Source organism: Apteryx mantelli, chromosome 2 (assembly GCF_036417845.1).
Source record: "Apteryx mantelli isolate bAptMan1 chromosome 2, bAptMan1.hap1, whole genome shotgun sequence".
Classification (NCBI taxonomy): domain Eukaryota; kingdom Metazoa; phylum Chordata; class Aves; order Apterygiformes; family Apterygidae; genus Apteryx; species Apteryx mantelli.
Window position 1 is genome coordinate 52,524,696 of NC_089979.1, and position 27,143 is coordinate 52,551,838.

Here is a 27,143-nt window from a genome sequence, read left to right on the forward strand (position 1 = left end):
TAACCAGGCATAAATGTATATGTAGAGACTAAAGTTAATAATTATTAGAAACATCATACATAAAAACACCCCTAGTTATTGACTATTAATGTCCAAAAAGAACCAGTTCTTCACCATGACAGAAGAATCCATGGCAGCATCCTTCCAAGGACACCAGTTCTTTACTGAAAGCAAATACTATTTTCTCAAAGTTGAGTTGCAAACATGTACATCTTGATGGTCTACAGATCCCAAACACCTCAAATGATGAGTTAGCAGTCATTCATACCTCTGCATGCTCTGAGAAACCACACAAAAGAGAGCATGCAGTTACACAGACCATCAACCACCCTGTCTGAAAGAAGTGACCTTGACTCTATTGATACCAAGCCATTCTACTACTATAGTCTGCACAGAAAGCTGCCTCTGCCTCCATCCTCCCTTTTACATTTCCACCATTTAAGCACAAAGCTTGCTATTTCTGGGTCAGGATGACTAATCCTTAATTTCTCAGAAAGACCAGACAACAAACAGTGTTATCAAAAGGTTTTATTGTTTATTGAACATAAGATACCTACCAACGATTTGTTACCTAGCAACAACAGTCATAATTATCTCAACAACAACAAGAGTTAGAATCTGAAGTGAGTTAACTACTGTTTTCGGTGTCATTTGTTAGGCTTTCTGCAAGGTCATTTAACCCGGCTTTGTTCAGTGCAGTAATCAGATTCTCAGGTGTTGCATGTGTCCCCTCTTGATCCTGCCAGGCAACCAGAAGCTGCTTGGCTCTCATCTTCATGTCTTCACTATCTGACTCAATCTGCCGTATATCAGAGTCCTTCATTTCCAAATAGGGGGCCAAAGCCTTCCATTGTTCTCCAAGCTTGTTAGCAAACGACTCAATTTGTTCACCAGTCATGGCTTTGTCCCGCTGTACCTCCGGACCTGGAAAAAAAAGAATCACAGTGAGACTCAAGGAATATCTCAGGTAGATACAGCAACATCTGCCCCATTTTAAACCTGTTATTTATTCACTAACAAACAGACTGACTAACACCTTTCAGCTAGTCTTTAAATCCTACTCAATAGCTTTGAGTGCTCTCAAATGGATGGATTTTTACAGATGTATTATCTGTGTTTCAAGAGAAACATCCCTTATTGCCCACAGAAATGAAAAACTTGTTTCTTAAATATCACTTGACAATTGCTGAAGTCTTAAGTACATCAGAACTGTCTCCTCCAAATGAAAACAGATTTTTTTTTTTTTTTTTTTTACAAGTAGCCTGCAATGTTCAATACATAGGTCAAATAAAATGCAGAGTGGTCTTTCTTTAACAGTTCATTGTCTTCTAGACTTTTTTTAGTCACTTGATGCAGTTACCCCAAGTTAACTTGCCTCAGTTTGTGAAAAACAGTTTGCTGCCCTTTTACTGTGTTGCCAAAGGCTGAAACAGGAAACAAGTCTGATGTTCCTACTAACAGCAGGAGCACGAAGAGGATATTAAATTTAATATGTAGTCAGTACTTCAAGGTATTTGCTCTCATTCTGGCATCAAGAAAAAGCACTGAATACTGTGCTTTGCTGAGAAACCAGCTGCTGCAGTGATTACACAAGTGGGTTTACAAATTTACATAGCTCATCGTGGTCTATAATCTGTGGCTTACCACCTATGTTCATTTCACACTATTCTAAAGAAAAAAAATCCTAAAGGATGAATTACTTATGCATGGAAGTTGATCATACTCTTAATTTTTTAAAATATATCTATCTCATCCTTGCACCACCTGAAGAGCCAGCTGGTATGGACTTAAGGTTTTAACTCCTTCCAATGCTTATCAGTCACACTCATTTATCTGAACTAAAGCCGCTACACCAAGGGGAAAGAATGGAAGACCATAAGCAATGCAACAAAAGCACTCAGATCACTTCCATTATTTCTAAGCAACAGAGTGTATAGCAGACTGCACCTATCCCATCTTTGCTTTAAGACAAGATTTAAAGAAAGATGTAAATTCAACACAGTGAAACTAGGAAGGCTGTTTCAGGCAGTGTTAAGCTGAAGAACTTCTGCACTACTGGCAATGAGACTGTGGAAAAAAACAGGTCAAGTGCTAGATGGAAAGGGGCAATAGAAGAGATATTTACACAGACCCACAGAAGGCTTTCCAATAACAGAAAAAAATCTTTGAACAAAATCATGAAGTGAACTGATAACCAGTTGTATCTGCTGTGAGAGTTCCACACCCTACATATCCAGTTTGCCCATGCTGGATTCCAAGAGGTAGCACACAGAGATACATCACATAAGGGAAAAGGTATGATGAGATGGAGGCATGAGGGAGGATGGAAGAAGGCAGATTCACAGACACAGGAGACAGGGAAGGATAGTTAAGAGCAAAACATACTGAGGTTATAGGCAAGAGACAAAAGTGAAAGGACTATTTCACGCAGAGAAACAAGAGATGACATTTGTCAGGAAGGTTGCTCTTCTCACAGAGAAGGCTTTGCCTTTAAGACGTTTAAATGAAGCGGAAGTAAAGATCTCAGAGATGGAATATATCTGTTTCTGAAAGCAGTGTAACTACCTCCCGCAGCAGGTGCTAGAGGGAGACACTTACCCACAGCTATTAAAGAATAGAAATAACAGGTGAGAGGGGCTGAGGAGCACTCAGGTGAGTATTTACACAGCAATGCTGACATTTTAACTATAAACATCTAGCAACACCGTAAACATACACCACTCAGCAGGAATGGTGGTAGAGGTCCTAATGAAAGTGCTGATCCAAGGTTAAAAAATTTGGACACTTTCAGCAGTATGAATCATGAAACTATGGGGTTACTAGTTGTGTGTGACCTGCGGAGGCTGCGCCTTTCAATATGAACATGGGTACAGGTCAGCATCAGGGTAACCAGGATAAGTGACCCTAAGTAGAAAGTAAGATAAAACACAGCTTCTACAATATGCATCAAGAGAGAAACTGTGAAAAGACCAAGAACATGCAAACCTTACTTTCATTGTTTTCCTTTAATAAAGCATCATTATCTTCCTCATCTTCATCTTCGCCTGTTTTTATTTCTTCAGAAGGAGGCTACAATGAGAGAACTAAATATCATTGGATGAATTTTGTGTTTAAAGAGAAATTTTACAGCTGTATGATGGTCCCTGGCATGTGTGTTAGAATGGAAAATCTGATATGCCCCACTTGAGAATTTAAAATCCCCCAGTCTTCTGTATCCAAAACACTAGTAACAAATGTTCTAACAAACACAGTATTAATAAAAAAAGTCTAATGAAAGTATCCACTGACTTCACAGGATTATCTCCTGTTCTTCTCACAATAACTACAACTAAATGTTACATACAGAGCTTTATAACTTTCTTAAAAAACAAAACAAACCCAACTTTACAGAAGTCCGCACCACTGAGGAACATTTTTTTCTTCTTAATTTTGTTCCTCTCTCAGTATCATCTGTACGCTCAAACTTCTCTGTACAGTAGTTAAATGTGACAAACAAATAAGCAAACAACATTGCTTTGATTTAGCTATCGATCAGACAAGATGAATATTGCCATGCTCCAATCACAGGCTTTACCTATGTATTTGTTTTTTGCCACAGCATCTGATAAATGACAGTAGTATCATCAGGAATACTGCATAAAGTAGTACCTTATATCTTAAATAGACATTAAACCCCCTCCACCCCCAGTATTTTTTCTAAAACTCTTTTTAGCATCTAGTTAACCTTGATTGCTGAACAAACACAAAAGCTATACATTACAATCCAAGCTTCACACCTCAGTAGTTTCGCTTTACAGACAAGAAAGCTCTCCAAGACAGAAGTATGGGTTCATACCCATAACAAACTGCTGGGCTGTGTGTTAAGTCAAAGGTTTAAGGAAATGCTCCTCCTCAACTGGTAGTCTCTCTTATAATTGTGTATAAAGAGATCTGAAAGACCACACACCCCAAACTTCTATTGCTAAAGATGCAAAGGGGTGAGTGCCTTGGACTTAGAAGTCTACAGGTTCTGTTTTTCTTTATGTATTTTAAAAGTCAGAGGGCTGACAGAAGAGCTCTGGTAAATCTTGCTGCATCAACTTCGCATAGTATCTTCATCTGCATACCCTGCCCCTTCACTAGAGGCTGCCATCCCAATAGCAAGTCAGCAGCATAGCCTTAGCCACAGCTACCCCTATTCATGATCCAGAATGCCAGCTTACGCCTTCAGTGAAAGTGGTTTGCACTACAGCACTGAGCTCAAGTATCCAGGGTACAAACATATTCCTGTCTACCAGCTCTGCTATGGGTGCAGAAAACCTCAGATCACCATAGCTGTTTGTTCAGTGAATACAAGGCAGAGCTCAACAGTTAATTTGTTAGTCAATGTTACAGTTGTTAACTGTTTCAAAGTTCAGTGTTACTGAGATCTTCATGGATTAGACCAATTTTACTTGCCATTTTTACTTTAGTGTACAAGCCTTTCCTATTTTTTTTTTTTGTCCTCCTCTCCCCCCATGTCAAGCAGTCTGCAGAAAAAGACAAGCAAGAAGTCAAATGAATTCAGAAATTACAGGACAATACTACTTACAGGCAGCTCCTTGGCTAATTTGATTACCATGTTTTCTAGATATTCTGGTAAACTCTTGAACTGTTGGTTTGTTGGCTGGAAGAAGTGGGGACTTCTGCGTGCTAGTAATCTTAATGCTCTCCAGCCATAGTTAGAATTGTTCACAGCCCTATAATAAAATATAAGTTTGGTTGGTAACAATCTTTCATCTATAAAAGGACAGAAAAAGATCTGAGTCATTTCCTAACTAATATCATTCTGTCCAAGCTTATAAAGCTTTTTGTACATTACTGCAGTCCTGCACAGATATTAGTAATACAGAGAACAGACTGTTTTAACAATCCAAACATGAGAGAGAAGAAAATAAAGAGAAACAAAACAAACATCTACATACTTGTACTTATTTTCAACCATGTTTTCAGGATCTGCTTGTTCAATAGCTTCTTCAAAAAATTCCTCCAGTGTTGGCATATACTCCCTATAAAATAAAACAGAGTTTAATACTCCTCACATTCTCTCTTCTAACAGAGCTGTTTTTCTCAGTTACTTCGTATACTTCTCAAACTATATTCACAGAGGCAAAAAAAAAAAAAAAACTATTCAAATTTAACATTTGCAATTAAGTGAAGAATCTGTTAGCTACATGTTGCTATGAGATTATTTACTACATAATCATTGAAGTGTACGAGTAGTTACTAGCACTGCCTATTAAATGCGCTTAACTCTTCTGCTATTAAAAAGTGACATGAACATCTGTAAAGACTGTTCAGTGAAAAGGACTAGGGAGATGCAAGACAAGAATTTTGGCAATAAGGAAATGAGAGTTTCATAAAAACGTCTGTTACAACTGGCTGGCTGCAACAGAAACATACTCCTACGTGCACAGCTCACGAACACTTGGGAATCAAAATGGCTGTTAGTTTTGTACAATTTAATAGGACAGTAAGTAGCACACGATTTCCTCCCCCATACTCACACACATTTCAGTTTCATCTGCAATCAGAGAAAGCAAGACTACTATTCCCCATTCCATTTACTTATGGTCACTAATTTTAGAGTGGAAAAAATACTAGGTAGCTTGATGTTGTACTTGCCAAGGTTCGCATCGTAGTGGTTCCCAGACTTGTTCAAACATGTTCATTTCACTGCCTGTGGCAGTACCTGTACCATTTGCTGAATGTACTTCAGTTAAAGTCCATTCAATATAGGTTTAAGTCTACACATATCAGAAGAAATTGATTTGAGGTGGATTAAAAACTGGCTGAATTGTCATTTCAGCATTGTGACCAGTGGCACAATGTCAAGTTGGAAGCCAGTCACTAGTGGTGTCCCCCAGGGGTTGATACTGGAACCAATACTGTTTAACACCTTCACTAATGACCTGGAAGATGGGACAGAGTGCACCCTCAGGAGGTTTGCAGACAACACAAAATTAGGAGGAGTGGTTGATACACTAGATAGTTGTGCTGCCATTCAGAGGGACCTTGATAGGCTGGAGAAATGGGACAACAGGAATGTTGTGAAGGGAAGTGCAGAGTCCTGCCCCTGGCGGGGAATAACCCAAAGCACCAGTACAGGCTGGGAGCCAACTGACTGGAGAGCAGTGCAGCAGAAACAGACTTGGGGTCCTGGGACAACCAGGCGAACACAAGCCAGCAGTGTGCCCTAGTGGCAAAGAATCCAACAGCCTCCTGGGCTGCATGAGACAGAGCGTTGCCAGCAGGTTGAGGGAAGCAATTCTTCCGCTCTACTCAGCACTGGTGAGACCACATCCAGAGTGCTGTGTCCAGTGCTGGGCTCCCCACTACAAGGAGGACATGGACATAGTGGAGAGAGTCTGAGAGAGCTGGGGCTGTTTAGCAGAAGAGAAGGCTCAGGGGGGGATCTTATCAATGCGTATAATTACCTGATGGGGGCAGGGGAGGCAGGGGGGAGTAAAAAAGACTAAGCCAGACTCTATTCAGTAGTGCCCAGTGGAAGGACAGGAGGCAATGGGCACAAATTGAAATACACAAAATTCCATTTGAGCATAAGGAAAAACTTCTTTACTGGGAGGGTGACTGAGCACTAGAACAAGTTGCCTAGAGAGGTTGTGGAGTCCCCATCCTTGGAGATATTCAACATCCAACTGGACACAGTCCTGAGTAACCTGCTCTAGTTAATCCTGCTTTGAGCAGGGGGGTTGGAGTAGATGATCTCTAGAGGTCCCTTCCAACATCAGCTATTCTGTGATTCTGTGATTTAAAAGACAGTATTTGTGGTTCATAGGGAACATATTGAAAGATCAACTGGTATTACTGTTCTTAAAACAGCCAGCAGTTGCTTCCGTAAGATATTAAAACAAGTACGTAAGGAACCATAACCTAAAATAAATAAATAAATAAATAAATCACAATGATCAGGAAAGCCTGCTGCTTTGAAGATTACACTATGTTCCTTAGACCTGTAGGGTACTGTGAGCCAAGATTATGTCACAGGTGCAGCAGTACAAAGCAGGCTCCCAATGACCTGATCCGTATTTCTCCTACCTAATGTTTGACAGAGACTCATCCCCTTCTACAAGGGAACCTAGTGATCAGTTAGGAAAAAAACGAGCCCCAGTCTATAAACTCACTTTTGTTTTGTTTTGTCCAGAAAAGCAGTGCATGTTTAAGTGCACCAATATCACTTATTACTGGTATTGAAGGCTGCATCATGAAAACTCAGCCGACTTGAACCCTACTGTATTTAGCACTATGCAAAATCTTAATACAAGCTACGTTTTATCCCCAAAAGTTATCTATAAAGAAGACGGATAAAGTATCATCCGCATTTGAATGAAGAGATGAGGAATCAAAGCAAAAAGTTACAGCCACTTGTCCATGTTCAGTCTCAAAGTCTACAATAAAGCTTGGAACTGAATTCAGATCTCCTGGGATCTTCTCTCTCCTACTAACCATGGCATGCATTTTCTTGGTTCATCTCAGTTTGTTTCAGGAAGTTGGAGCACAACATAATCATACACAGGGAATCAGAAGTTTTGGTTTCAAGCATAACTCCACCTTTAGCACTTTGCTAGACAAAGACAGTTCTCTCTGGAAACTGTCCCATTCCTTATCCAAATTTCCATACTAGATACCAAGTCAGCACAAAAGGGAATTATGTACAGCTATGAAGCAAAGTACATTATCAGTATTTCCTGTGACTGTGCAAACAGAAGAGATAACCAAAAATTGTATTTTTCTGCATCTGCATCACTAGTAGATCCAGTATGCTCTGAAACAATGCATGTTAGCCAATTTTCTCTTATCTAGTACTATTAAAAGCACATACCTGCACGCAAATCAATGCCTAACAGCCTGCTAATTTCATTAAAGCCAGCCTTGGCAATTGTCCTTTATTATGTAAGCTGCAATCACCCTCCACAAAATAGAAGTTTTTATCTGGCTTTTAGCTTAGATTTTACTTTACTAAGCAATGAAAATTACTGACAGTGCTTACACTAGTAAAGAAAACCATAAGAAAATCTCAAGACAAAGATCCATACAATTAGCTACTCTCAAATACAAAGTGAAATGGCATACTATACAGGATCACCCTACCTGCTTCCTTTATAGAATTTTGTAACAAGTGTAATTTTGTATAACCAGAGGGCTGGAAACTAGCTTTAGGCAATGATGTTCCCTTTCTTACCTACCTACTCTCAGATTTACAAGCTTCCATGTTGTCAGGACATAAATTCCAAAGACGTGTTAGCTCCTCACTGCAAAGAGAAGCATAAATCCATATTAAACTCCGCATTCATCATTCACTAAAGACACAAGAGACATGCTATAGAAATTCTCATCCCAAAGTCTTTATAATAAATCATACCATACAGTGTCTGTGATACAAACATATTAGGTATTTCCGGAAGTGACAAAAATCCTACCCAATGTTGCAAAGTAGTAGGAAAACTGTGTATTAAATTTCCATTGTACTCCCTTGCTGATCTGTGATCAGAAATAGTATGAAATTTTCTCTTTCCAAACTAGAAAAGATTGGGCCATTCTGTTTTGATACCTGAAATAATTTATCACTTTCTTTTTCAAAAAGGACATTTTACTAAACACTCGATACAAGGTCTTGAAGGTCAAGACAAGACCAAAATTTCCACATCTGGGTTGGGTGAACAGTTATGATGAAAAGACTGTAATTTCTCCTACAGAGAAAACTGGAAAATGTAGCACTTGGTAACATGCACAATAACGCATTTTTGTTAGAGAGGACCCAGCAAGAAAAATTCTTTGCCTCAAGATAAAATACCAATGGGTGTTATTTTAAAAAACATGGCACAGATACATTTTAAGCAAACACGAAGACAAAAGAATAAAAACTGATCCAGCAAGTACAAAAACACTGATTTTCAGTCTGTAATTTAAGGACTATTTATAAAGTACCTATAAGAGATGACTAAGGAAAGGAAGCCTACTGCAAGTTTTAAACCAAATGACACATTCCTTGGATACTCTTTCTTAGAAGTTCCAAAGTGAGGAAGTTTGAAAATTACTGACTAGAAAAAGCAGCCAGTGACAATAAAAAACAAAACCAAAAACTTTGTAGCGAAAAAAGTCAACGTACTTCCCCATAAGGATTTTTTTGTTTGGTCCTTTTCCTAAGAAGTCCTCTGGAGCTGGCCTCTTTCTCACAGGCCTCATTGGCTTTGAATCTGGAGGTCTAAAGGGGGGGGGGGAAAGTGTTTTAGTATCAAACCAGTAATATTTAGAGAACAAAATTAGACCAATTCAGTTCAGATGGCTTCTAGTTAAATCACAATAAAAGTATGCAAAGGGACTGAGATTCCTGGCAGGGGGAGGTGGGAGAAAGAAGAGAGAGAAAGACCGAGAGAGAGAGAGTGAGAGAAAGAAGGAAAGAACATGAGAGAAGGTAAAGAAAAGATGAGGAAAGGGATTTGCCAGACACCAAAATTAGTTCATTCACAGATTTGAGGGTCTATCAGAATTCTGTTACAGAAAAAGAAGCAAATCACATTTATTCCAGCAGCGCATACTAAGTGTGATCTACCCCTGCTGCTGGCATCATCTGCACTATGATTGCAAGTTTTCTTTCCTCAAATGTCCCTGATTTTATGGGATCAGAGAATGGAGATGCCAGACCACTGAGGTTAGGGTAAGACCTACCCAAGCTGAAACTCTGGCTGAGATCTAAAGAAGGAGACAGAATATTTATAAAAGTCAAATTTCAGAATTTTACACTTTTTTCCCCAGTAGTAATTCTTCTCTTCTCCCCAGCACCCTCCCTTTCAGGCAAAAGGCTGAAATCAGGAAGAGGTGTTCCACCTGATCTCTCCATGAAAGAAACTCCCAAAGAGATTATGACCAGGCTGCTCCTTACCACGAAGGGGGCATAGTCTGTGTGCAGAAAGAGTAAGGATGGAAGAGGAATGCTTGGTCAGCACATCATGATAGTTAAGTAAATGTATTGAGTCAAAGTTCAAGTTTTGCCACTAGGTAGTAACTAACTGCACAGGAAACCTTTTGACAGCTATATCCACCTAACCATTTTTTCCCTTCAGGTAAGTGACCACCACCAAATAACAAACCTAATAAAAAAAGGCACGTGAGAGAAGACTTGCTGGGTACGCTGCCCTGTCAGAGCTGTAATCCCAAAGACTCCTTCACAGGCAATCCAAACTGGTATACAGGAAAGTGAGCCCCTAACTTCTTCATACTAGGGTATGTTCTTAGACAGGAAGGGAGACATCACAGTCAGTCTCCCCAGTCACTGGATCCTTGGTATTAAGAGAACAAATGCTGCCATGAGAGTGAGGAATGCCTCCCCAAGACCTGCACATACGTGACCACCTCTTCGCTGGCATAATGAAGCCTTAAGATTTTTGGTTGAAAACACACAGAAGGGACATCCACCTATACAAATCTCACAGTTGTGTGAGTCATTAAGTACACCTACACCACAGGCACATATTCTGAAGTCAAACATCATTTCAAATAACCATCATGTTTCTACTTCATAATAAAGGTACCTTTCTTTCACAAAGCTTGGGCAGCCCTCATTTTTCCAAGAGTTCCAGTTTTCTTCAGTATTTAATATATGCTGGAGAAACATAAAATATTTCAAATTATTAGGGTCATAACCACTTTCAAAGATGGCCCCAGGGTTTTAAATAAGCTATTATAATTAAGAAGAAAACTTTGGTTTAGCCTGTGTATTTCAGACTATTTTGTGTATCATCAGTTGAACATCTATCACAGGCACACTCTTAGGCAGCTGGTTTGGTTTATTTATAAATAGCATCTCTCTCTTTAATAACTATGGGAAAGGCTTTATTTCTCCTTCTCTACGCAAGAAAATACATGCAGCCAAAGTAAACGGAAAAAGGAAAGCAAGAGTAAGACAATTTTTTTTTCATATTCCACTTGCATCTTATTCCTTTCCATGACTTTTCACACAGCATTCTTTTATGCAAAGAAGCTGTCACTTTTTTTTTTTTTTTTAAATAACCAGTCTCTCCTCTCTATGTATGTGCACATATATGCACATTTCCGTTTTGGTCCAGGATCAGGATAAAAAACACATGGGAAATGTGTTTAATGAAAACATGGGAAAAATATGACTACAAAATAAAAAGATGTTATGAGTTTTTTTTTTTTTAAACTAAGACAAGATGAAATTCTCTTAGAGGTTACAGCTATGTTCCAAAAACTAGCTTAAACTGACACTTCCTTTTTACTCTCTGTATACACTTTGTTCAGACATGCACCAAAGTACTTACCTCTACCATTTTCGAGAATCTTTCCCCATCTGGGGGATTTTCTGAAAGAAGCTATAATTGGGAGGGAAAAAAAATGTTGATTTTTTGTATGATATTTGTAGCAGGATACTAAGGGGAAAAAAAAAACATGGATCCTGCTTCACAAGCAGGTGATCTAATATTACATACAATAATCATTTTTCGCTGTATTTTTTGTAGAAGTATCTATTGTACCAACCTGGTAAACTGCTTTTGTAGTATCTTCAATCCAAAGAGACTGTTCATCTGTTAGAACATAGTTTGAACTGGATTGCCAAAAAAAAAAAAAAAGTCATAAAATTGGCCTAACATACAAAGTACACAAATTTTTTAAAGATTTTTTTTCTCATTGCTTACATGATTTTACAAGTGAGGAGTTGACCTACAGAGAAAAACAGCACTGAGGACCCAGCATTTACACTACACACTTTCTGAGATGGGGCTGGATCAGAACTGAAAAAGGTACTTTGAAAGGGCTCTAGTCTGGTCCCATGGACTGAACACTCATTAGCTAGTGGAGCCAACTAGATGTGCTCCTGGAATACATCTTCAGTTTAGTTTCAACCAATAGAAAGTCCATCTGTGTAATTCAAGATTACTCCTTAATGCAGACCCAAAGTATAGCAAGTGAGTACAATCAAGTGATTTACTGCAAAAAGCACACTCCAAACTAAAACACCTTTGCAGACAACACCATTGTAAAAGAAACAACTAATTTACAGGCAGTAAACAGAACTTGAAAAATCTCAAAACATGAATTCTATAGTATAATCTGAAGTCACTAAACAAGAGACACTATCTTCTTGGTATATCTAGAACTGTAATACAGTTGGTAAGTAGACACAGAAACAAAACAGTAAAATAAATACAGTACCAAGGACATGGCTCATTTAGTTCCCCAAAAGAGATGAGAATTTTTTTAAAAAGACATTAGAAGTCAGATGAGAATCCAATTTTTGTTTTTCACCAATTAAACAAGAATCTATTTGAAGCATACCTATTAAAGCTCCATTTAAAATATTCAATAGCAATATAATACAAACCAGCTTTTTACGAAGCACTAGGTACCTTAAATGGCAAATATATACATAATTATGGCTAACCAATAACATGAGAAAGACTTTTAGAACTAGCTTCTCTTAATTAACAGGATGTAAAAAAGCTCGCTATCTTTTTTTAAGGAAGAGAATAAACTGCATTATTTTGCAACACCTGCACCAAATGTTATGCTACTCCATTTATATATTATTCCATTGTTGATCACCAATCAGTTAGTACTTTGAATGAATTGCAGTGTTAGTGAGTGTCATACAGTCAGTCTACAGTACAGAACTGCAACTCAGGAGAGCTGAATTCTACTCCTTCTCTGCCACTGGATTGTCTTAGTAAATAATCTATAGAATAAGGATAATGATATTAACCTAGTTAGCAAAGGACTTTGAGATCTGTTTATAAAAAGCACTAGATTACAGCTGAAAAACAGCTACCTTAAATATTAATGATTACATGCAGATATGGTCAAGGGAACAGGAAATGAACAGACTGGTAGGTATTTCTTCAGCATAACATTAGAGCACAAAGTAGAAAAGGATAGAGTTTTGTTCTGTCCTATCAATTTATAAAAGCAATAATTGCCATTACTATTTCCTGATATTTTAGACAGAATTCTGTAGCAAAAACCCAGCAAACAATGTCACATGAAGATCTCAGAGTCAATATAGATTCAAAATGAAGCCACATATGAATAGCTTGTGCTGGTCTAATGGCTTGCTGCTGCCTAAGGAGAGGTACTACTTCCCTCTCTTGGCTGGCACTCATCTTAAGCCAGCTCTAATGCCCTCTACTTCTCTGAGATCCCATTCAACTCACTAATCTGGCAGAAAACTGACTCCACAAAGATGACCAGACAGTTTTTTTGCTGAACAAACTTAAGAGAGTCCAACAAACACTAGAGCCACTGCAAGGGAGGGCAGAGAATCATGTAGAGAGAAGCAAAGGCAAGAATGAGACTTCCCATTTCCAGCGATAATCAGCCGTTAATGCCCTTCAAGTCTTCTCCTATATTCACTAGTCCAAGGCTCCGCAAGTTTCACAAGAGCTTTAGAACTAGCAAGTGTAAGCTTTCTAAAAACATTTTGGTTTAACTCAAAGTTCTTCTCTCCCCATCCCCAAAACACAAATATTCCCACATTACCTTTTAAATTTGACCTGTCCCTTTAGATATTGAAACAGTATTAGATACTGCAACAAGATGTGACGGCGAAAGTTACTGTCACTCAGCTGTAAATCCATCAACTAAACAAAAACAAAAGAATTACACATTTATTTTAAAGACATTAAGCATACATATACATGACTGTAAAATCCAACAAAGATATTCAGATAAACCAGATGGATTTTTTTTTTTTTTTTTTACAGAAAGATGAGGATAAGGCACCACAGAACCTGTATTCAGTATCACCAATACTTCCAAGACAATGCTCCACAAAGTACGAGGATCAGCAAAACTGTCATACAACGCAGTTTAGAGAAGACAATTATCAAAACTCCTAAAGAAATCCACCACTTAGAAATGTGAGGAACTGAGTGTAAAAGTAAACAGTAAATTTCTAGTTTTTTATTAAATTAGTTTTTTACTGCTGGACTTCACAACATTCTACCTAAGACATCATTCACCTTGAAGTGAGCAAGAACTTGGAAAAACAAATATTGATTTTTTTTTCAATAATTGAAGGACGGCTTGCTCACTTTTCCTATGAACTACTTGCTATGACACAATTTGGCTACCAGAAAAGGGAGCACTCTCATCAAAATTTGCACAATGATACACTGCTTGATTTCTACCCATGTGCTGCAGCATGACAGGTCATATAAAGGAAGCAGTTGAAGATACTTTAGAGGAAAGGAGCTTTGATTATTAGGTGTTAATTAAGCTACTGGTTCTATATCTTCCATGTTATTTTTTGTTTTAAAACTGTTGATACACAAGTCAAAAGTTTATTGGGAATTTACCTACTCTTCAATCCCAGAAAAAAGAAAACTCATTTTGCATCAAGACTTACTTTCTGTCATCTGCTAATGCATGGATCTAAGAGTTAAAGGAATATATTATTCCAAAAGACAGACAATGATTTTAGCATTAATTTCAATAGAGTGCCGTATTTTTGTGATAATGTTAACGAAATTCAAAACGAACAACTTTAAACAAGACCATAATGAGGCAGAACATATTGTTAATGCACCATCTGCCAAGCGTAGAATGTGTAATTGTAAATGCAATAAAAAGGTAACAGATCTTTAAATATTTACTCTCCTTTAACTTCCCTTCCTAAACATAACAATACACATCAAATGCCATAAATACACCAGAAATAGGACACACTGAATCATCAACTGTCAGAGAGAATTCACAGAGAAAGAAAAAGAAAAAAAAAGAAGAGAAGAAATCATTCTAAAGAAAGTGGTCAGACATCGGAACAGGTTGCCCAGAGAGGTTGTGGAGTTTCTACCCTTGGAGATATTCAAAAGCTGACTGGATACAGCCTTGAGCAACCTGCTCTAGTTGGCCCTGCTTTGAGCATGGGGGTGGACTAGACGATCTCCAGAGGTGCCTTCCAACCTCAACTTTTCTGTGATTCTGAGAAAAGAAATCACATACCTTTTCACTTGTTAGAAACTTTGCAAAATACACATGTTCTCCTCCTGTTTTCAGTTCTTCCAACTTTTTTCGGGAAGCCTGAGTGTCATCCAATTTGTAACTTTTGAAAACAGCCAAAACTTCTTCTGAGTACTACAAAACAAAGTTATTTACCACATGGAAAAAACAATTTTGCAGTTAATTAGAAAACTATACTAGACTTAGCGCTGAGTGGAAAATCATTTGTAAACTTGTTATTAGCCTGTCAAAGCAACACATATTTTCCACATTGGCCAGTACATAAAGGTTCTCTGAAAGTCACACATATCTTAGACAGTGGAAGTTTTGGGTTTTTTTTTAATCATTTCAGAACATCTAATCTTTTGGAGCATTTAAAATATGCTAAGGATAAAAAAAAAAAAGTTATCGTTGTGAACAGTGCATGAATGTTTTCTTGTTTAGATGTTACCAAGAAACAAAAATCCATATGATGATATAGTGTTATATTCAAATATCACTTAAGTTGTTCAGAATATGTACAAGAAAGGTACAGAACAAAAATTACATTTGCAGAGCTACTCTTAAAATCAATTTAGAACCTTAAAACTGCAGTGAAGAAAAACTGTCAACAAAGTTTATCTGAAAGACCTAAGCCTGGTCCTATCCGGTCTCTCTGAACCATATTCTTTCTTATTCCCCCCCCCCTTTTTTTTTTGAACACTGAGGATGTAAACCTTTTAAAACAAATTTTTAGTAGGATATCTGAGCGGATTTTATTTCTTATCACCAGAGCACAGAGAATGAGAATTAAAAAAACAGGCTTCTTACAATTAAATGAAAACTGAGTGGTAAATTGTGAAGAAACCAGTATAGCTTAGTGATAAATCATCCTCAACATTCAGAGTTAGCAAAACTGAAACACTGCTAATAATTACCCAGCTGGCTCAAGGGAAGGTTCAAGTCATTGCTTCTATAAAAAAATCTGAGTTTCATTAGAATCTTATCCTCCATAGGATCCCACTGGGATCAACATGGCTCTATTTGAAAGCAATAAAAAATATATCTGCATTTAGTGCAAAAGATCTAGGACCAGGTAAAACTATTTTTCTTATTAGGAAAAAAATATATATATCCACACACACAGGTTCTGCTTTTTGCAGCTGACAAATGATAAAAATGGTACTCCTAACATCGTTGCAACATATGAAGTGTTGCTGTAACTGACAGGAAGTCATAAACTTTAGCTGCATTAGAGAATTTAGTGTACATCTTATTAAATTGTTTAGTGTCATAGGCTCATTTCAGAAAACAGCAAAATGCATTTCCCCATACACTATTATTTTTCAATTGCATTAGCAGTTCAATCTTGCACAATCACTCTTTCATTCATGTAAATGGCAATTTTTACGTAGGCTTAAGAGTTGAAAGAACAAACTCTGATTACCTTAAGAAAAGTTTTCCATGAGACTTTCTCATAGCACTGCACAGGATTCCGAAAGTAATCTTGAAGTGACCAGAATTTTCTATACAGGTTATAATCTATTGGAATGGAACTGAACAACAACAACAGTTATGAAAATCCATATTCAAAGCAATATATTAAACTCAAGTCCACTCAAGAATGTTCAATCTCCCAAAATATCATTTATTTTGTAAGTAAAATAATGAAGCGAACAGTGAGCTCTTCTTGAGAAGACTGTAATTCAGAATTTTTCCCTAGAGGTTTTTCATCTAGTCTTTTGTTACTTTCTTACCATAAAAGAAGCACAAAAGGTAAGAAGTTTTACAGTATCTGGAGAATAAAGAGGAATACAGCCTTTTCTCCTAAAAGCATATACAGTATGCATTCATTATCTCCCTAATACATCTTACCAGAACAAATTTTGTCAAGATAATTGGGAGAATTGTGAAAGAGAGAAAACAATGATAGTTTTTGGCCAGGGAACATTACTTTTCAAATAATCTGTATATTTCTTTCCTCTTCCAGGCAACCTCCACTTCAACAGACTGAGACACTGCCAGGTTACGTCTAATCTTAAGAGGGTAGGAGAAACATGATTCTAGAGACTGGATTTGAACATGGAGTTTAGTGCTAGTGATTTTCCATAGAATTGAGTTATCCACTTACAGTTTAACGAGAAACCAACACTAGGTTCATATTCTTCATTTACCAGACTTGATTTTCCAAAACACTCCCAAAGCATGACCTAAAGCACAAATTTCACCCACAGTAACAACTGCATATACTGCATGTTATTTAGACTGGTAACTTGTAGAAAATTACCATGAGCATGAATGACACTGATTTTCTCAGGTCTTCTGGTTAAAACAAAGAATAACTTAGAACAAAGAGGAAAAAATCATGACAGACAGAGAAATGACTACCCAAGGCAGCTGCTGTTTGCTTAAAGTGGCCTTCCTCATTTTATTTAGAAGTGCCTCAAACAGATTGCTTTAATGACTATTTCCTGCACAGAAGCATAACAAAGTATTTTTACAGTCCAACACTGCCTTTCCTACTGGAACCAGATTCATTTTATGAGAAACAATTCAAAGCAGCTCCAAGATCTGAAAACACTAACACAGAGTGAAGAAATTTATCTTGTCAGAGAAATAAAATTTGATCAAAGTGACAGTGAAAGATAGAACAAATACGACAGATGTGAAGAGAAACATCAGCAGCAAGAGCCCATGCACCGTTTCATTTCAGGGCTGCTCTCTAACAGGAGACTGGGCAGTACAGCAGTAACTACTGTGATCCTAATGTGCAGGTGAGTAAGACCTGCAGGATCAAAAAGCATGTAGCAAAAACAAACAAAAAAAATCCAAAGCCCATATTTGTACAAGTCTTTTTCCCCATGCTGCAACAAGTTTACTATCTAATTATGTAAGCCATTTGATGCCTATGATGGCAAAAACTCACCCGCATCACAACAGAGCTAGGAAACAAACTGAAAAAATACACTGTCTAATCAAAGTTGTGTGTATTACCACTAGCCAAAAAAACTGTCAAAAAGTCACAATGCTTTGCATATGCTGCATACCTTCCTCTTTCCATTAGGAGTGTGGTTAGTTAGAAAAAGCTTCACTGAATACATCTGCCCATATACAGTGCTCTGCCAATTTAAGAACACTAATTGCTTCAGCCAGTTTAATGAATGTTTTCCACTATATCACTATGCCAATTATAATTCAGGTACTGGCAATCTATTTTACCTTTAAGTAGTATGTAGGTTTATCCCTTCTTAGGTGGCAAGCCAGAAAATATAAATAACCTCCAAACTGTCATATAGTGGTCTACAAAATTTTTGTTAATACATAATTTATCACTGTTTTCAAAATTCAAGTCTTTAGCTGAGTAACACTGGGTAGGTCAAAAAACTAAAGGCCATTATGTCCTGATGTGGATTTCTCTTGCTCTTACTTTCAGAAATTCAATTTGGTTTTCAAAGCTTCCTACTAGGAACTAGCTATAACTACTCAAGTTTGAAAATCACTGCTTAAATATCTATGAATGTACCTTCTTTAGAGGAGATTCACTGTTTTTGTGAAATTCATCAGAACATTGTATCAAGCAGTTTAAACTGTGCATTGTAGAACTTCTGTATAATCAAAACGTGTGCATTTTTCAGTACTTGATAATATACTCCAAAATAATAAAAAGTATAACTTCTTCAAGATAAGTAGAAATTCAAATACAACATTTAAGGGTATTTACAAAACTAGTTCTAAACAGTCACTTTATAAGATTTTGTTTCATCTTTTAGACTTGCTATAAGCTCACCAACTTGTTGGTGCTTCATCATCTCCCATTTCACCTTCTTCTACGTCCATTCCTTCCTCTCTCTCCTCTGTGTGCTAATGGGAGAAAATAATTAAAATCGATACAAATGCTACTGTAATTTGTACAGAGTTTTCATAGGGGTTTTTTTGTTTATATATTTTATTACACTTTAGATCACAAAGTTTAAGCTCGTAATTCAAAAGATCCCTACAGCATCATTATGCTGTATATTCCTGTCTTAACACCATATTCCTGTCTTAACACCATACTGTACTTTGAAAAGTACAACTTCCCTTGCTTTCTACAGCCAGAAGCGCAGCCTATTACAAAAACTGAAGGGACAGGTTTATACTCTGTACACTACGGGGAAAATTTATTACAATAAGCAACAGTGCTCACTCCTCGCAATCAAATCAAAATTTTATTTTCTCAAATATTGTACATTTTAATGTACTGAATAACATGCCAATCTCCAAAATTAGCAGTTTGGCCTGGAAGAGGGGCGACTAAATTATGAACATATAATTCTAAGTATCAATCACAGTAGTGTATTTCTGTGCAAACAATCTTACAGGCTCCCAGAATGGTTTTCTGTAGGATAAGTGGAAAGTGACAGGAATTTTCACCTTCTGTCCTAGAGTGCTCTCGTGTTCATTGGTATTGAAAACAGTGACATTTTCCAGGTTAAACTGACTCTGCAAGTTAAGTCCTGTGGAAAACAAAGGGTCAGTCTGAGAAGCTGTGAAGTTCATAAGTTAGTTCATTCAGTTAGTTGTTTATCAGATACTATTATTAAATTATAACAAAGAATTTTAAACAAACAACATCTGAAATCTGTGTTGGAAATCAAAACAAACAAAAGCCACTTACAAGTTCTAGGGTAGACACAATAACTAAGACAAAAGTTCCAAAGGATTTTGGTCTGCAATGTAAACTTCCAAGATTCAGCACACTCAGCCTTTGTTATATATTAGTGTGATGAAATGCAAAATCTCACCTGATTTTTCTGAAAGTGGAAATAACCTAGCCAAGAACAGCTGAATTCTTCCACAGAAGACTGTGTTTTGTGACTTAGATAATCTTCTTAGGAGGTCTAAATGTTGTAAAAAGTAAAGATTATTAGTATTTATCCCCCTTCCAGTTTCTCAGTCACAAGCATTTGTTTAGGATTTGCTAATTACATGACCTATATAGCTAATGAAAGGACGGTAAGTTTTATAAATTTAAATACTAGTAACATCTTCAGACCAACCATATTTTTCCCTAATGCATTCTATCAATTCTCTTAATTACTACAATGGCTAGAGAAGTTAAGTTCAAAAGGAATCCTACTCAAACAAATACTGTCTCTGATACAGGCCTTATCATCGCTGAGGGATAAGTATTTCTCAGATGTTCTTCTATGACTGTCTACACTGATGAAAAAGATTACCGTAAGGTCAGAATGATATTCACATCAAACAGCAAGATTTATGAATATCTGCTAAAATGAGCGAGCCATCTTTTAACTTTATCACTTACTGAAGATATTCTGAAGTAATTCAGTTAATAAACTCACTTTCAACTGCTGTGATAGGGAGTTCTTTACTCCCTGTGACCCCCATGAAAAACTATAACTCACCATTGCACATTCGTAGCAAGTAATTTTTCCCCGCAGAATAAAACGTATTCTGAAATGCATTAGAGGCATCGAGATTATTAAGAGATAGCAAAACCTCCTCGAGCGTATTGTTTTTAATTCAATCACATATCACAAGTAAATATGAGTCATTCCTACTGTTAGCTCTAAATTTGGGTTATCCCTTAAGTAAGAGATAGGTTTCACAAAAAGGCAACACAGAACAAGCAGTCGCATTAATTTCAAGGAAGCATAAAACAAAATTTAAATTTAGCCTCCATACAAAAAGTGGCAACAATGAACTGCAACAGCAGCATCCATTTTTCTCCCGGAAATACACTAATTTAAGTCTGACTGCCTTTATCCTTCCAGGTGCATTTTATGTACAACTGTAAAGAGAAACATACAAGATGCAGAGCATTCACAGCACTAGAAATTTTGCAGCAGGAGAAAGAAATTGTTAGATATTTTAATTAACGATAAAGAATAATTCTTGAATAAAAGAATGGAAAACAAAGTTATCTGAAATAGAATAGGGGGTCAAGAAATTCAGGCCAGGAAAACACTGAGAGAAACTGGAATACTCCTCGGGTATTCCTGAAGCAACCTACTGAATTGCTGTCATTTGTGGTTCTGGCAGTACTGCAGTTTCAAACGGCAAACTAAGGATCCTGAGATCCAAGATTTCTTATGATCCTGAAGTAAAATGCAGGCAGGCTAAGACTTCTGCCCAAGACCTTGAATTCCCTCTTCAGTTAACAGCAACTGCAGCACAAGCAGCTCAGCAGCAGCTCATCACAGAAGCTCTTCTATTGTTACCACACTACTGTACAGCAAGAGCGTAAAACCCTCAAATAGGTCCCAAAACACAGTTGGTTCTTCAAAAGCAGAAATATTTTAGGGCAACACATTCATTCTTGCTATAGTCTTGTAATGGAAAGTTAATTAAGGAAGTGACCAAGACAACTTCTTTCTCTGCAGATTAGAGAGTGGAAGAATCCCCTACAATTCCAGAGGAAGGAGTTGCATAAAAGGTGAAGAGTGAAGGTACTCATATAAATCACGCATCCTAAGTTAAATTTCCAATTTCTGAATGTCAAACACACTGTAGACTGGACAGAAAAAGAGTTAAAACAGAATGTAAAAAAAAAAAAAAAATCATAATTTTGATTATTGATTTTCTGACCTCTTTGCCCTGACTCATTGTTTTTAAGCCTCAAAATAAAACATACTCAACACGACTATTTTAACACAAATAGATACAAAAACAATTAAAATTTGTTTGTAAAAATGGTTCAGGTAGACAAAAGCTTTGCAATAACTATATTCTGGAAAAATAATTACCGATTTCCATGTAGCAACATTTTTCTCCACAAAAGTGAAGATTTTGTCACACTGATCCAAAGGCAGGCAATCCAGAACATCTCCCAGAAGCACAAAAGGGGTTGATGCAGTGCAAATACCTACAAGGAATGGGAAACACTTTATTCAGCAAATTTAAACTGAACTGAATAAAGATGTATGGAAGTCAAGGGACATTATGTTAAAAAAAAGTTCTCCTGGATTCCTAAAAAGCCTAACAAAAATATCAAGGTAAAGTGTGCACTTCCACTGAACCTATTTCCTTATGTACACATATTCAAATGAGCATTAGCAGAGTTTTGCATTAATGTATAACAAACAACAAAGATGATGTAAAACTGAGTCACCAAAATGAAAAAATGAAATTAAAAAAAGCAAAACAAAACAAAACCCACCACCAACCACCAGTAACAACAAAACAAGTTTTGTTATGTTTCTTAGAAGGCTTTTGATGCAGGCCAAGTGTAACAGTGTGAGCTTTCACACACGGTTTTTTGTTTACCCAAAAAATGGATTGTGAGCTTTCACACATGGTTCTTGGCTTACCCAGAAACTGGATTACATGCCTTATGCCTCTCTCCCAATTACCATGAAACAAAGTGAGCTTCTTTTAAAGATTTTACTGACAACAGAAAACCTACATGGTACAGTTCTTAACAGTCAGGCTTGCATTCATTTGTAGCCCACAAGGAACTCTTTCAGGCTTTCAAATCCACAGCTGGTTCTACTATAAACTTAAAAAGTTCAAATGTCTTTTCCTCAAGGAAAGCACCCCTAAAGTCAGTATACTGGTGCTCTGTACTTTGGTAATGTCTACATTCATAATCATAGGTCATGTTATTCTACAGTTCATAAAACACATATGCATTAAATACATATTTACTAAAACAAAACTGTAGTTGATAGGTACACGAAACATATAAACAAATGGGAGAGTGTCAAAGGTCATTCAGATGATATTAGCACAATGATCTCTGACACAAAAGACAGTTGTAATAACAGACTCAGGCATCTGAAAAACAGCTGTGTACTAACAGGTCAGGATCTGGGAGACTAGCACAGACATTCAGGAGATGTTATCTGTGGCTCTGTCAGTGACTGACAAAGAAACCTAGGATAAGCCTTTTAACCTTATAGTCTCATTGGCCTCACATCTGAAATCAGGATGGGAGACTTAAGCACTTTACAGGGGTCAATAGCAGCAGAAAATCCTAGTTATGTTACAACCAAACCCACACATTTTCCACTATATGTATGTGCTGCTGCACATACAACTGAATTTAGTCATATTATACTTCACTCATCTCTTGTGCGACAGATTTATTCAACCACTAACCTAAGAACCACATATTATCAAAGCTAACTGCTGCACTGTAGACTACTAAAAAAAAAAAAAAAAAGCAAGATGGTAAACAAACAAATGAAAAACCAAAACCTCCCAGCTCCTGAAACTGCTGCCAGATTCGAGAAAAAGATGCTTGCTCACCTTCTGTGACTCCATTAATAGCAAGAGAAATAATTGCCAGAAGATTTTCACACGGAGCTTTGTTTATCTAAACAAACACATGACAGGGTTGAACTTCTCTGTTTTGACATTAATATATTTAATGAAACCAAAATTCTTGTTTCCCAGACACATTTTAACAGATTTTGACACTCCACCTCCCAAAATTTCAAGCATTCTATTAATCAGACCCATCAGTTACCTCTTTAAATTTTTTATTTAATGAGCAACATTTCTTGACCTCTTCTGGTTGTTAAAGACTCTACAATACCTATTGTGCAGATGTTTTTTTACCTCTCAAAACAAGTATCCCACATTCTGGGATAGTTTGAGCCCTTTCATCTACTGTCATGCAGTACATGCTAGTAATAGATAACCCACTCCACTCTGGAAGTATAATTGTAGAATAACGCATATTTATGAAATACGATTTTAAGTCATAGCAGATTTTCAGAAGCATCGCAAAGAACTGCTGGAAAAGGCTAAGTAAGCATCTCTCATCAGTGCGGTATCTGCAAAACCAGCAATTTCATCCTACCTACCAATCTTCTTTAATCGTCTATATTAAATCTTAATTACATAACCTTACATAATTCATATTTTTTAATAAGCACTATTTTCTAAAACTAAATTAAGTTGTTGTTAAATTACTATATGTCAGCTTGCAAACAGAAGTTTCATTTACTTCAACAGATAGGTTGCAGCAGTTTGAAGTACTTACTATTTCTTCTTCCACAATAACTCTAAAAGCTTGGTCCAAGGTGCACTTTTTTTCATTTTCACTGCAAATGCAAACATTCTACATTAGTTAAAAACAACTATTAAAGACAAGATTAGTAAAAACGATCTGAATAGCCACCTTTTAAAATCAAGTGGCAGCTACTTACCTCCCAGGAATCTGGTTGAATGCATTCAACAATGGTTTGAGAGTTTTGTTATTCAGAGCCTCCCTGGTGGAAGTCTACAGAAGGTAAACAAAAAAGATTACAGATCCATTAGGCAACCAAAGTTATCCTGATGGATCACTTTCTTCCTCTGACAGAAAGCAGAAATACTAAGGAATCTATTTGTGACACACCATGCATCAATTTACAAAAGAACTTTTGATAACAACTTACCCATATAACCTAGCAGATCATCACACCTCAAATCAGGGCTAAATAACATTTCTAAGTGAAATATAAAGGAACATGCCATTATGACTGACACTGCATCTAGAACAGTTGAAAGGTTCATACACAAACTTTCACCTGCCAGACAGGCAAGTTGTGGTGGTTTAAAAACATTACTTCTGACAGCAAGCTGGTCTAAAAAATTTCTGTAATGAAATCAATAAAATCGAATAACTGCCTGTGCCTCAACTACTTCTGTGCAAATCTCAACATCTTACTTTAAAAGTCCAATAAACTGGACCACCACCAGCAGAACTGAATGGCCTGGGTACACACCCAGCTTAGTCTGCTCTGGTAAGGAAAAAGCATCATTCAGCAGAGGTGCAAAAGAGATAAGGGCAATAAGCTATGGCACATTTTACTGCAAAGGTTGAGTTACATCAGATTTTAATTTAATTTTAAATTAATTTTAGCTAACTAAACCATGGATACTCTTCTCATTTAAGCTCACCAGGTTAGGCTAAACTGGTATGAAAAGTCTTGCCCAAAAATTTGTATCATTTTACTTAAACCAAGCTTAGCACTCATGACATGAAAACAGTTTCCTCTTCAGAAAGATATCCCAGCTATAACTGGTTGCCGCAGTACTTAGAACACATCTGAAGTTTTGCCACAGGCCTACTGAGGCTAACACGTGTCTCAGTGTTAGTCAGGACCTAAGCATCACTCAGCTGCATCCATTATAAACACTGAAATTTTTGTTCTGCTGATAGCTGCTGCTGTGGAGACTTTTTGCTGATATAGGATTCTTTGGTATGCAACTGCTATTGATAAAAAACCTGGATATGAAACTAGGATAAGGTGAACTGAAACTAGGACAATTTTATTGTCATATAATACATATCCTGACAAGGCCTGTCATGCATTAGCTATGCAAAAACACAGGTTAATAGGAGTTAATGATCACACAGAACAGCAAAGATGGTAAACTCACTCGAGAACAGGAAAGGGAAGAGCCATCTGTCAAGATCCCCTCTCCCCCACCAAAGGTAACAGCACCAGGCCAGTGATTTGTTCAGTCTGAGTGAATCAGCAATCAGGTGCAGTAGGCAATGGTGTGAGGTATCAAATTGTATATTTTATTATACAAAAGTATAGCAAAACATAAGTTCATTAATAAAATTTCTAGTGTACATTCTTCTGTTCTTCAGATTTGTCTTGACCTCATAAAACAACAACTCTTGTTGTAATAACATTACTATGTGGCTTTAGAACACTATGAATATAGAGTTTTATCTGTTTCTCCAGTTAGTCGAGTTTACCTCTTTGCATCAAAACCCAAAGTAGTAAAGGTAAGGGAGTGTTTGTATACTTTCCTACAACTTTCTTCATGACAGCAAAATAAAATACACTAACTGCTTTGGCATACATGCCAAGTCAAATTTTCCTCTGCACTCTGTTCAACTCCACAGCACAGTTAGAAGGGAGGGCAGGTGAGTTCAGCTTTGAACTTGGTCCTTTCCTTCGTCCAGCTGCACACCCGAGCCCCGAGCAGCCATTTAACGTGCCACTGCCTCACTGCTGCTCACCCTTTCCCCAACCCCGTTCACTCAGGAAACCCAAACGAGCCGAGAGAAATCCTCTCGCATAACCTCCCTTCTCCTCCCACCATCATGACTCTACGTCGGGACGCTGGGCAATACCGAGAGGCTCCTGGAGGAACTGCCAGACCCTCGGGGATAGAAGGGAGCCCGGCGGGCACGGCGTGCGCGCTCCAGAAGGCCGCTGGGGGATAACGGCCGGCCGAGGGGGCCCGGCGGGCACGGCGTGCGCGCTCCAGAAGGCCGCTGCGCGCGCCGAGGCGGAAAGAGAGGGGGAGGGGCGGCGCGCCGAGGCAGAGCGGCTACACCGACGCGAAACGCAGCCCGCCCCCCCCGACTCGGACTCGCTCCGAGAGGCAGAAGGGGGGGCGAGAAGCTCCAGCCGAGCTCGCGCCGCCGCCGGGCTCACCGTGAACCGGAGCCGCGCCTCAGGCAGGCTGAAGAGCGGCGGCGACATCGCCCCAGTCGTCCGACGCTCCTCGGCGCGCGCTGATGACGCCATCGCCCCCCCCTCCCCCGCACGGTCGCGGCGAAGAGCGCGGTGGAGCTCACGCTCCCGCCCACCCGTGGCGGCCGCCGCGGAGGTGGGTGTCTGTGACAGGTCCCCCTCGCCTCGCGCCTGACTTTAGCGCCGTGAGGGGCCTGGCGGGGGACGCGGCGGCCCCGTGGCCGTGGCGGCGGGTTATCAGCCCCTTTCTGAACACATTCATCGGGGGGCGCTAGGAGCAGCGGGGGGGCGGCTGGCGGCCGGAGCGCATCCAGCGGGACCTTTTCTGTCTGGCAGGGTGGGTGTAGCTGTCCCCGAGGTGGAAGGCTGGGAGCAGTGCGTGTGATGAGGCTAGGGCTGAGTAAAGCGCTCTCTGTTATTCTACAACAGGCTTTTAAGTAAACTGTAGATACGTGGTCTATGTGACTGGACACTTTTTCAAAAGCATGCAATCTAAGAATAGTTATTCAAAGAAAGAGAACGTTTCAGGTAGGTGGTTTCTACGGCAGTCTATCCTGTTCCAAAGCGTGTTTGTAATAAGGAGTTGGAAATACAAGCATCAGTTATGCCATTGCCAACCCACGACAGATGTTTAGTAATAAAACATATTACACATTGAACAGAGTAGGACAAAAGAACCTGGGAACCTATTCAATTTGAAGGCCTGCCTACTGATAACCTATATCATTCCAAAGTCAA

General features: G+C 38.2%; 1 protein-coding gene across 2 annotated transcripts; it reads right to left on the reverse strand.

Moving 5' to 3' along the window:
• Nucleotides 1–513: 513 nt before the first annotated feature.
• THOC1 (THO complex subunit 1) lies at nt 514–26,474 on the reverse strand. 2 transcript variants are annotated; one of them, XM_067290664.1, is made up of 22 exons: nt 26,367–26,474; nt 24,132–24,205; nt 23,966–24,026; nt 23,227–23,293; nt 21,723–21,841; nt 20,382–20,430; nt 19,758–19,853; nt 19,387–19,469; nt 18,761–18,834; nt 16,421–16,529; nt 14,998–15,129; nt 13,534–13,634; nt 11,539–11,605; nt 11,322–11,372; nt 10,572–10,642; nt 9,709–9,732; nt 9,149–9,244; nt 8,226–8,291; nt 4,944–5,027; nt 4,571–4,718; nt 2,991–3,069; nt 514–924 (listed from the first exon to the last, which is right to left on the reverse strand). In XM_067290664.1, the coding sequence occupies exons 1-22, from the start codon at nt 26,457–26,459 to the stop codon at nt 629–631; spliced, it is 2,040 nt and encodes a 679-aa protein (XP_067146765.1). In that variant the 5' UTR covers nt 26,460–26,474; the 3' UTR covers nt 514–628. The 2 variants fall into 2 exon arrangements, with proteins under 2 accessions (XP_067146765.1, XP_067146767.1); XM_067290666.1 differs by lacking the exon at nt 9,709–9,732.
• Nucleotides 26,475–27,143: the final 669 nt, after the last annotated feature.